Raw genomic sequence first — 12,490 nt, 5'->3', positions numbered from 1 at the left:
GATGCTAAAATGAAATACAGATACATAAAAAAGGACAAACTTGTCACTGCATCTTTCTGTTTATTCACTTAGTAACATAGACTTCTAGAGTGCTGAGTAATCTTTTTTCTGAAAAGGGGGCCAGTAAGCCACATAAATTTGTGATAATGGAAGAAGGCTGAAAGTTAATATCAATGCTTGTTCTTCCTCTTTGTTTTTGCTATGCCACTACTTTGCTTCCCCTGCGCTCCGTTCTTCTGTTTTGTTTGTGACTTTCCTTTAGCGCCTTGAGGCTCTCTCATGCTGTTATGTTGTCCAAGCTTGTGGCAGGTACACCGGAGCACACTTACCTTTGCTTGCCTAAGGCATCCAGTCTTTCATCTAGTAAGAATTGCTGCTTTTTGGCAGCTTATAAACTTTTAGGGTAACCAATCTGAGATTGGCAACTAAAATCAAGATGTCGCCAAGTATTTATTCCATTTACCTATGGTTGGTTCAGCCAGTTCAATTGTTTTTGCTGTTTTTATTGTTACTCTTCAAAGTTCTTTCCTCAAAAGAACAATCGGAACATTTGCTTTTCTTTCTGCAGAAAATCCAATCTCAACCATCCACACCTCAACTGTCAAATTTCCTCCTGTGCTGTCCTCTTCTAGTCAATAAATGTATGCCAAGAGTCCCTTGCCTCTAGCGATTTCTGCTACAACGTCCAAGTTAACTGTTTCCTTTTACAATGAAATTATTGTATTTATTAATTTGATAGAGTTCAATAAATCCTTTCTCTAGCTCTGGCTATACGTCAATAAAAGATGAAAACAAGTTGGTTTTTTCTGTTTAGCTTGACTGTTGATCACACGTTCTCAGGTGGGCACTGTCAGTGTCACAGCAGGCTGAACATGATCAGATTTCCTTCTGTATCATCAAAGGAGGTGTGAATGTTGCTACCAAGCGTTTCCAAGTGCTCCTCCTAAACTTAGTGTGTTCACAGCCATTCACATGTCCTTTGAGCATCACCTTTCTGGCCACAGACTAAATGGTATGTAATCAAAACTATCTTCTTTACAACTACCAGTATACATCCATAAATACTCAGTAGTGCTAGGAAATTGTTCAAGCACAGGTCTATCGAATCCCCAAATACTCCCTTTTACCAAAATTCCTCTACCTTTTATTCAAAAAAGAGTTTTATGCCAGGTGTAGCTGGTGAATGCTTGTAATTTCAGTACTTGGGAGGCTGAGACAGGAGGATTGTGGGTTCTCAAACAGCCTCAGTTACTTAGGCCCTCTGCAACTTAGACCTATTTCAAAATAAAGAATAAAAAAAAAAAAAAAAAAAAAAAAAGCCCGGGAGTGTAGCTGAGAGGTAGAATGCCCCTGGGTCCCATTCTTGGTAATGAAAAAAAAAAAAAAAAAAAAAAAAAAACCATGGCATTTACTGGCTCTTTTTTTTTTTTTTTTTTTTTTTTTTTTTGTCCTCAGAAGTGACTGATTTGTGAAAACAACTAACTGTAATGCAGCAGGAAGGAAGCACCAGTAAACATGTTAACTAGCGTAAATGAGGCAGTGTAAGAGATTGCTGAGCTCATTCGGTGGCCTTGAACATTGCCCTTTAATTCAAGCAGGCTGGAATTTGCCTCTATGACAGCTGTAGCTGTGAACAGTAAATATCATCCCTTAATGATATTTAAGCCTTTCACGTGTAGAAAACACTGACATCCCAACTCTATTCAAGAACCTACTTCTACTGTTAGGGATTCCTCAAGCAAGAAAAGAAATATGTCCTCCAAAGCTCCGTCTGCCTGGAGGCCCTGGTGATCCCTGAAAGCCTTACTATTCTGTGCTGAGTTTGGAATGTAAGAAATGGGTCTGTGATACTCCTACACATTTGACGGCTGAGCCTTTTAGGGGACAGCGGCAGTCTCCACTGAGAATCCTGAGAGGAAGGACTCGCGAGCCAGGCAGGCAGGTGGGCCGCTTTGTGCCCGCTGCCTACCGGTCACTTCCACTTCTGCCGCAGCCTTTAAAGGGCCCTTGACGAGTAACTGTATGACAGGTCTACTGCTTTCAAATGGATTAAATAAAAATCCTTAGTTTTCAGATCTTGAGGACTAGATCCATTCACTGTTTTTTAAAACCCAAAGGAAAAACCTGACCTAAAAGTTCCTGCTAACATAACACCCATCATTTAGAGCATTATTTATACAAATGAGTTTTATTGTTTTAAACAGAACAAAAGAAGAGACAAAATATTTGCATATAATAAATCCTAGCTTACAAATCTAGTTTTTAGTGGTGACATCTCTAATCATTCAGGGTCTTGTTTTTTGCTTCGCTGTGTCTTGAGTACTGCTGCTAGAGAAAAGCACGTCCGGCATAAAGTGTCACCAGTGTCTCAACACTGGAAGAGCTTGGAGAGCAAACGTGAATTTTCTTATTTCTTCTAAGTAATCTTTAGTACAACAAAAGGTGATCTTTGGCATAGATTTGTACTTTAAAGGCATTAATATTGCATTTATATCAGGTAAGCAACTATACAGATATGCTGAGGGCCCTGAAAATAATCTTGATAAGTTGAAAAGAAATAGAGGACTAAGAACAGGACAGACTTAAGTGTTACACGTTTGATATTGAGATGCAACACACGTTTTGGGTGGGAAGAAAGGATTTACTCTTATTCTGGGTTTGGAAAGAAATACTGTTTTGTGTCCTGGACAATGTATAGACAACAGTGATAAGTATATATATATATATGGAAGTGTTGGCTTCTCACTTTGCCAAGTAGAAAATGTACTATGATGATAATTAAATGTATTAATTTCTCTCTTAAACAGTTATATATCAGGGAGAGAACACAAGGGACTTAGTTTTAGTTGAAGGGAGGTAGGAATTTCAGAAAAATATTTCCCACTGATTTACCCCCAATAGCACCCAAACCGTAGTCTGTAAATAGCACTCTCCCTTAAGTAGGAGGTCTTCTTCAGACAAGACTGCCCTTTTTTTGCAGGGGAGGGCCAGTACTTGAGATGGAACCCAGGGGCATTCTACCTCTGAGCTACACCCCCAGCCCTATTTTTTATTCTGAAACAAGGTCTCACTTGTAATCCCAGGACTTCCAGAAGTCCTGGGATTACAAGCAGGCACCACCATGCCTGGCTTCTGTTAGACATTCTTAAAGAGAATATTTCAAGAGGATAAAAAGGATCTTCCAAAATTACAGATGAAACCAGACACCGTGGCACATACCTGTAGTCCCAGGTACTAGGCCAAGGCAGAAGGAATACTTGAACCCAGGAGTTCAAGACCTGCCCCAAGCAACATAGTGAAACCCTATTTCAAAAAAAGAAAATCATAGGAAGGTGGGATATAGCTCAATTGTACAGCCCTTGCTTAGCACGCATGGGTTCATCTCCAGCACCACAAAAAATGGGGGGGGGGGGATAATGTAGACAAACATGCCTACACATTTTTTTAATCTTGTTTAGAAAGGGAACAGGGGGACACTACAAAAGCCAGGATAGGAGACATGATTTGGTTAAAAATTAAATTCATTATTGCAGCTCAGGGAAAACAACAAAAAGAGCTAAGAATTTAGCTGGGTGTGGTGGCCCACACCTGTAATCACAGTAGCTGGAGGCTGAGACAGGAGGATCACAGCTCCTCTGCCAGCCGCAGCAACTCTGAGGCCATATGCAACTTAATGAGAGCCTACTTTTTTTTTCTTTCTTTTCTGTTTTTTCTTTCTTCTTTTTACAGTGCTGGGGATGCAACCCAAGGGCATTCTACCTCTGAGCTACACCCCCAGCCCTATTTTTTATTCTTTATTTTGAAATAGGGTCTCACTGAGTTGCAAAGGGCCTCTCTAAGGCTGTCTATGAGCTGATCCTCCTGTCTTAGCCTCCCAAATGCTGGGATTGCAAGCGTGCAGCACCATGCCCAGCTGAAACCATATTTCAAAATAAAAAAGTAGGGCTAGGGGTATATCTCAGAGGTAGAATGTCCCTAAGTTCAATCCCCATTAACACCAAAAAATAAAAATAAAGCTTAAGAATGAATGGTAAGGCCTCGGACCTCTGCAGCAATGACGAAGCATGCAAGTCCTAGGCATGGCCCCACCAAGAGGGAGGGCCAGATCTGGCTACTCTACCCCTCCAGTGGGCAGCAGCACCAACACATACAAGGTGTTCATGGGATGGTTATCCTGGCAGGCAGAGGCAGGAGATGGAACAGGAAATTTCCCTAGCATAGAACAGACATCCCGTGCTCAGGGGTATGGTAAGGACAGAATCATCATTCTGTGGTTTCCTCCTGACAGTGAAATTTGGTTTTATGCTGTGAGAAAGTAGAATTAAGTTGGGGAAGGGCAGAAGATTGAGCACATATGCCGGGGCTCCCTAGAGGCCACCTCTTCCTTCAGCAGCAAAGATCACTTCTGAAAAGAACACAGGGAGGTCGGCAGCAATGTGAAAGGCCCAAACAATTTCTGGAGGCACAGTGATCTTTCTTGCTTGGGCCCTTGGGTCATGATAGCCTGAAGGGAAAATTGGCAGCTAGTGAAAGGGAAAGAGGGAAATGTCTCCTAGGGAACAGGCAGAGCAGGGTGTCGGGCTAGTGTTTGCTCTTGGGTTGTGAGCTTATACGAAGTCCATGGGCTGAAACCCAGTTTGCCTATTGGGATAGAGTGTACATGAGTATAACTGTTTGAGAGTACAGGATTAACATGGAGACACACATCAAGTGTACATGACAAAAGAGCATAAATGTTTTCTAATATGAAGAGGCCCTCATTCCTTTCTGATGTGTCAGGATGTGGCTTTCAACCCCTAGCCAACTCTTGGTGGCTCCTGGATCTCGGGTCATTCTCCACTTTCGTAGGGGCTTCTGCGCCAACCACGTTCGGCTGAGCGTCTACTGGTACCAGGGCGTCTTTCTGACCCAGCGCAGTGTAAATCCAGCATCTGTTCGAATTTTGATTGAAGCAGCTTCTGCTTCTCGCACAGTCTCCTTCACAGACTGCATGAGGTTCTGTGCGTTGTGAACCAGCATCTCTGTGGCCTGCCAAGAAAGAAGAGCTCTCCATCACTGAGGTCCTTGGTGCAACCCCGTCTCCCAAGTAGGGCTACGCCAGGACTGGACTGCAGAACGCCACCTCCACCTGTATTTGCTCACATCATTGATGGGCATCTGTACACCCAAAAAAGAGCCCAACTTTTACCCTCAGAGAGGTCTGTACCCTTCCTTGATCTTCAAATCTCCTCCCTCAAGGCTCTTGCTATTTGTTTTGTGGTATTGGGGATAGAGCCCAGGGACATTCTATCTCTGAGCTTTATTCCCAGCCCTAATTTATTCTTTTACTTTGTTTTTTGTTTTTTTTTTTTTTTTTGGGGGGGGGGTTGGGGTGGTACTGGGGTACCTAGAAGCCCTTCTACCTCCGGGCTACACTCCCAAACACCTATTTTGTATATTTTTATTTCGAGACAGGATCTCTTAAGCCAGCGAGGCTGACTTCAAACCTGCATGATACTCCTGTCTCCGCCTCCCAAGCACGGGGATTACAAGCATGTGCAACCACGCCCGGCTAATCTTTTACTTTGAAACAGGGTCTCATTGGATTGTGGAGAGCCTACGTTCTTGAGGCTGGCAGCAAGTCAGAGATTCTCCTGTCTCGGTCTCCAAGTACTGGAATTACAAGCGTGCGCCACCATGGTTGCCTACCTTTGTGATATTTATTCTCTCTACCTGGAATGCTCTTCCCCCAGGTAACCAAATCAGAGATCACCTGCTCAACTCCTTAAGTCTCATTACCTTACCTAATACTGTCCTCATTTTTCTCAATGGAAGCCATCTCACTAATTGACATGCTTTACATAATCTGTTTATCATGTTTCCACCTTAAAATTCATGTTCCATCACAGAGAGCACAGATTTTTGTCAGTTTTGCTCACTAGTATTCTTCAGTGCTTAACACAATGCCTTGCACATAGGAGGCATTTTATAAAGGTTCAGTTAATAATTTTTTTTAAAAAGCCAAAAGCAACCATCTTATAGGTCTATGAAAATCTAAGTAAGTTAGTCTTCCAAACATATTAACTTATAGAACTAGGAGGGGTTTTGTTTGTTTGTTTTTTGTTTTAGGTTTGGTTTTTTTGGCACTAGGGATGGAACCCAGGGGCATTCTACCTTCGAACTACACCCCCAGCCCTATTTTTTATTCTTTATTTTGAAACAGGGTCCACTGAGTTGCAAAGGGCCTCACTAAGTAGCTGAGGCTGGCTGCAAACCCTGATCCTCCCATCTCAGCCTCCCAAATGCTGGGGTTACAAGCGTGCGCCACCTCTCCCAGCAAGGACTGGGATCTTGTTGATACTTTACACATAGAAAGTCAGAGAATTTAATGATTGTTTAGCCCAGTAATTCTTAACTATTTTTGAGTCATAAATCCCTTGAGGATTTAGTGAAGACTGTGGGTTCTCCCCAGAAAACTGTCCACATGCATAAAAATTGTGCATGAAATTTCATAGCATTCAGAAGTTCTGGGAGAAATAACTGAGCTAGAATTTCTGACCAGTAGGTCTTTTCTCTTGTCAACAGAGAGACTCAGGCCCAAAGACATCTGGAGACATTTGTTCCAGTCTACCACACCGTTACTTTCTACCTTTATATAATTTTTAACTACAATTTATTCCTTCCCAGCACTGAAGATTGAATCTAGGGACACTCTACCTCCAAGCAGTATACCTTGCCCTTTTTATTTTGAAACAGGGTCTTGCTAAATTACTGAGGCTGGCCTCAAACCTGTAATCCTCCTCACGGACAACCTTAGCTACTTAGCGAGGCCCTCTGCAACTCAGTGAGACCCTGCTTCAAAATAAAGAATAAAAAATAGGGCTGGGGGTTTAACTCGGAGGTAGAATGCCCCTGATTCCATTCCCAAACCCGACCAAAAAAAAAAAAACTAAAATTAAGTCTGAATTGCTCAGTTTTTTTCCTTCCTTCCCCATTTTCCCCCCATCTTTAGGTAAAAGAGATCACATGACAGGGAAACAGTCTAGTACTTAACTCCACATAAAATATATGTAAGTTAGGGTTAAAGATACAGTCCCCATGGCTGGGGAGAGAGGGCCAGATGAGCACTGCTAGATTAGAATAGGGTGGTGCAAACAGCAATGAAAGCATCAAGAATTCGGCGTGGTGCTGCGCGCCTGTAATTCCAATACTTAGGAGGCTGGACAGGAGGATGGCAAGTGTGAGGGCAGCCTTGGCAATATAGCAAGACTGTCAAAATAAGACAGAGTTGAGGGTATAGAGGTAGAATACCCCTGGAGTTCAACTGCCAGCACCCAAAAAAGAGAAAACGGGGGGGGGGGGTTAACCCCTCTTTGCTTTTTCCACATGCCCCAACCAAGATGTGCTCCTACCATAGAAGAAACAGGTAATCAGGCTCAGAGCAGGGCGGGTGCTCAATTAAGTTTTTGTTGTTGTTGTTGTTGTTCAGTACTGGGGATGGGACCCAGGAGCATTCTACCTCTGAGCTACACCCCCAGCCCTATTTTTTTATTCTTTATTTTGAAATAAGGTCTCACTGAGTTGCAGAGGCCTCACTAAGCTGAGGCTGCCTGCGAACCGTGATCCTCCTGGCTCAACCTCGCAAATGCTAGGATTACAAGCGTGTGCCACCACACCTGGCCAATTGAGAGTTTTCTGAAAGACCTGGGCCACAATTCTAGGAGGGAGAGAAACAGGATAGAAGTGATGGCTAAGTGCGTACAAGAAGCATCACTTAGCTGGGCATGCTGGCGCACGCTTGTAATCCCAATACTTGAGACAAGAGGATCGCAGGTTCACAGCCAGCCTCAGCTACTTAGCGAGAATAGAGTTGGGGGTATAGCTTGAAGGTGGAATGCCCCTGGGTTCTAGCCCCAGTACCACCAAATAAATAGATAAGCAAGCATGACTTGGAGAACTCTCCCCAGTTCTCATTTCTGCCCTGTCAGTGAAACCTACGGAACATATAGGAAAAATGCCTCCTGAGCTGCGCTGGAGTCAGCACAGGCCAAACCTCAGATCTCTGGACATCCCCGCACTATCCACCCTGAGGCCTTTTCTCTTTGGAGAGAAAGCAGACATTCTCTCCAGTCAAAAAGAGGCACTGGAGGCCTCAAGAGAGCCATGCCTACTCCAGTAGGGGAACAGTGTAGTCCTCACTGCCACTGACTCATGGAGTTACTTCAGACACTTGACTTCCCTGTGCCTCAACTTCCCATCTGTAAAGTGACAAAACCACTCAAGATTACTTCTCATCCCACTCTCCTGGTGCATCTCCAGCACAGCCCCTCTGGAGGGACGGGTCTTCCAGTCCATCCTACATACTCAATACTTGACTCAGAGGTAAATGTCCCAGAAACAACTAAATGGCACAAAAGCTGCTGGCAAGAAAGCAAAAGCAAGACACATACCTGCTCAGACTCCTCATCACTGATGTTGGTCCGGCCCAGCATGGTGGCCTTCACCGTAGACAGGATTTTGAGCTGGGTACTTATAGTGGGAATTCGCTCACAGACCTAAAGAAAGTTAAATTTCCTTGGCATCCATGTTTGTCTTGCCCACAAGTTCCTTCGGGACAGGACATCCACCTCTGTACTGCCAGTGGTGGCATGCAGGAGCCACTCAGTCAGCTAGCAGCAGGATATGCTTGTTTTACCCTCAGCTCAGTCCAGACACTTTGCCCCAAAATGGAAGCATTCAGATTCTTTCATATAATAAGAAAATAAAAATGTATGTGTATACATCTCCTTTCTGCCGTTTCTTTTCCCTCTTGAGTACTTATTCCTACTCACTCATCCAGTTTTCTGCTTGCTGCTTTTCTCCCTCACACCCTCCCACTCAGCCACTCAGAGTGTCTGTCTGTCTGTCTGACACACACACACACACACACACACACACACACACACACACACACACACGGCCTCTTTTCCCAGGTACCTGTAAGAGGTTGGTTCTGATCCGCTTGTCTGTGCACTGCTTGGCAACCTCCTTGGCCAACCGAGTCACCTCGTCGGAGGCCTTGGCGATGTCCTTGGCGCACTGGATGAGTGCCCGCTTGGTACCACTGCCCCCTCTCACCAGCCGAGACATCTCAGCCATCAGCAGAGCCATGCGCTTGGCTGCTGCAATGATGTCATTGCCCTGGAGAGAAGCAAAGAGAGAGTGTGAGCCCTGCCCACACCCGGCCGAGTGAAGGAAGTAGAAACAGTGAAGAGAGGAGAGAGCCCACCGCTCGGGCAGTCCTGCGAAAGTGAGAAGAGGGGAAGGGTGGTTCTGGAGTGACGGGTGGCACTAAGGAAAGGATGAGGCAATGCACTCGCCCCAGCGCCCAGTGAAGAAGAGACAATCTCCTGACTGAAACAAGACCTGGGTATTAGTCTGCAAGGGCAACCTGCCCCAGGCACAGCACTGGACAAGCACCTCAGCGCCTCCAGGCTAGCAGCATCGGTGACACTGGGTCAGGGCCAAGGAGTCGTTAATCAGGCATGCTCATTTCTGTAACAGGAAAGGAAGCGGTAGAACTGGCCAGAGAGGACGATACAGAGGAAACATTCCAGATGCTGAAGCCATCTTCTTCCTTCTTACCCTTGTGACAAATTGAACCAAGGACTCTCTCTACTACACTAAAATTTAAACCCCAAGAACTGTTCTCAGCCTAAATGAGAAAAGAAAAAATTTTTTTCTGATCTAGACTGCTCCGGCCCCCTCTACTGCCTGTTTGTCCTGTCAGCCTGAAGAAAAGATGTGTCATTTAAATTTTTCACATGTAGAAAGGTTAAGAATCAATTCTTCAGTCCTTTCAGCTAAGTGAAGACTTCAGTTAATGGAGCCTTCACTAAGAGGATGCTGGGTACCAATCAGAAAAATAAAAATCACAAGTCAGCTGTAAATGGAACTCTAATGGCGGTTTATCTGAGACTTAACATTTGATCCACTGAAACCCTCATGGATCATAATAAAGAAATATACAAATAAGCCAGGTGCAGTGGTACAATCCTGTAATCCCAGTACTCAGGAGGCTGAGACAGAAAGATCAGAGGTTTGAAGACAGTCTCAGCAATGTAGCAAGACCCTGTTTTAAAACAAAAAGAGCTGGTGGTGTAGGCTGGATGTAGAATGACCCTGCCTTCAACTCTGTGTGTGTGTGTGTGTGGTGTGTATATATAATTTATGTCCATGACTACCTAAAATATAGTAGTATATTGCAGTAACTATACTGTTTGTCTAAAACTAACTTGCAGGCCAGACTCATTTCTCCCCACAGGCTTTGAAATTTCTGAACAATGCAGTGTAGTAAACACAAACCATGCCACTGCACAGTGCTCCTCCAGAGATCTCCACAGGCACCATGAAACAGCTACCTATGCTGGATGATGGGCCATGTCTGAAGCAGTAAACAGAGGCAGGAGAAAGCACAGGTCTGAGAGAAGCCATGAGGTGAGGGGTGTGTTAGATAAGGCCCTCTGGGCCACCTCTTCCATGCAGACCTGGGGTCATTCAGGATTCCATGACTGGTTAGAAGACAGCATAGTGCTAGGGTTAGTCATTGCCCATCACTCTTCAAACCCTTTCTTCTTGCAACATGCCACCTTCAAAGGGAATAAAGTGATCGGTCCGCCCCACTTCCTCCCCAGGCTAGCTTTGGTTCAGTCCAAGGCCGAGGCTCTGCTGCCGCCTGTCCTGTGCCTTGAGCACTGTCTCACACTCCCACCTCTCCCACTGAGACACCTGAACAAGCAGTCAGTGAGGCCCCTGCCCCTTGGGCCCCCATCAAGGCCAGCATCTGCCAAACAGCCAAGTGCAGGGCAGCATGCAGCCCTCCCCTGGAACTGCAGTAGAAAGCTGCTGCTCACCCTGGTCCACTCTGCCTGAGCCATCCACAGTGAGAGGTCGTGGGGGCAGGGGTGGCAAAGCTCAACGGTCAGGCCAGGGGACCTCTTAATGGTCTACAATGGCTCCGGATGTAGAAGTCACTGAGTACATCTACAGCTTCCCACGGAGTTTAAAGTTCCAACAAGGGCCACTAAGTTAGTTTAAAAACAGTGCTTTCAAAAACTGACTCTATTTCTCTTCATCCTCTAAACATAAATGCCAGCCCATTAATCTGGCATCAGCAGACCTTTCAGACTTGTGAAGCTAGTCCTAACACCAAGGTGTAGATCCCCGCCCTGCTCAGACTCACAGGACCCGCACAGATCAGGAGTGATGCAAGGTGTCAAGGCTGCACATGGCCGGATGCATTTGGAGCAGGCCCGACTTGGGGTGCTTAGCAGTACCTTACTAGACCACTTGGTAGCTTCCCGATGCAAGGACTGAGCCGCGGCCAGAATGGGCTGGTTGACCGGCTGATTGGATGGCATTAACAGCAGCTCGGGTTCGTAATCGTCTTCCATGTCAGAGGGGACAGGGAACCCAACAGCATCAGCCGCATCTGCCTCGGCTACAACTCCTATACCCACCTCAGCAGCTGGGGTACCCGGCTTTGTCGACGGCGGGAAGGATGAGAAACAGGGAAAGTGTTAGTAAGAGGTCAGACTTGGGAAACGGAGCTTCAGCAGTTTAGTGACCAAAGGTTGCCTACAATGGGAAAGAAAACTGGGTCCTCTCCATTAGCCAGGTGAACCAAGGTCCACAGAAGGGGGAGTCGGCCCACGTCATCCTGTGCTGCAAAAAGAAAAGGGACCTGCTCCCATGGCAACGGGAATCCAGAGAGCTGTATCAAGAAAGCAAGCAGCATTCATTTTTATACACTTGACAATTCTCAAACAGAACAATTTTAGAGGAATCAAACATTGGAAGAGCAGTTAAGTACCTTTAAAAAGAATCTGAAAGGGAAAAGTCAATGCAGTCACACAAGCTGCTTTGAAAAGAACACAGTAAACACCTCGCTGGATCACATGGTCACTATTCTACGTTGTCCTGGGGCCCAGAAGTGACAGGTCAGCTGTGCAGCTGTCAGATACAGATTATTTCATTTAGGAGCTAAAAGTCCCAGAATGAAAAACGATAATGTCAAAAGTAACAAATGTTGAACCAGGACAGAGACAAAACAAACACAAGAGTAGGTGAAGAGTGCCCAAAAGAGAGTAGGTGATCAAGTGCCCAAAATGACCCAGCTATCAGGAGGGTGGAGAGGATGCCTTGTCCAGCTTCCTGCTCTAAGGAAAACCCACAGGTCAGACTAGCTCTCTCCCCTCCACGTCTGCGGAAACAAAGCATCTACAATGTCTTGCTGTATCCATGGCTAGCACCAGCTCGAAAGCTTCTCTTTGAGTATAACCTAAATCTCCTGTTGCCAAATGGTTCTCTCACCCCAGATTTCACTTTAATACAGTGCCCGAGCTAGATAATGCACATGCTTGGCAACTAAATGAGTTCAGCTCAGAAGAGACCTCAGAGAAGCCCAAAATGAGGGCTCGTGGAAGATTAAGAACCACAAAGGGAAGAACATGAATTTAGTACCAGACATAGG

At 45.3% G+C, this 12,490-nt stretch overlaps 1 protein-coding gene across 2 annotated transcripts in view; it reads right to left on the bottom strand.

Moving 5' to 3' along the window:
• Positions 1 to 4,881: 4,881 nt before the first annotated feature.
• The window catches only part of VCL (vinculin), a gene marked incomplete at both ends in the record, with an annotated part of 143,710 nt that continues 136,101 nt past the window's right edge, over positions 4,882 to 12,490 (bottom strand). The window contains 4 exons of one of the 2 annotated variants that reach the window (XM_080694392.1): positions 4,882 to 5,028; positions 8,430 to 8,534; positions 8,956 to 9,159; positions 11,295 to 11,498. In XM_080694392.1, coding sequence (XP_080550518.1) covers positions 4,882 to 5,028; positions 8,430 to 8,534; positions 8,956 to 9,159; positions 11,295 to 11,498 — 660 coding nt within the window. The remainder of the gene's footprint in view (positions 5,029 to 8,429; positions 8,535 to 8,955; positions 9,160 to 11,294; positions 11,499 to 12,490) is intronic. The other variant, XM_080694393.1, reaches the window with a different exon arrangement.

This window comes from Muscardinus avellanarius (assembly GCF_963383645.1).
Source record: "Muscardinus avellanarius genome assembly, chromosome: 4".
Lineage (NCBI taxonomy): Eukaryota > Metazoa > Chordata > Mammalia > Rodentia > Gliridae > Muscardinus > Muscardinus avellanarius.
Note: the sequence above shows the minus strand (reverse complement) of the source record. Positions and strands in the feature narration are given on the sequence as shown.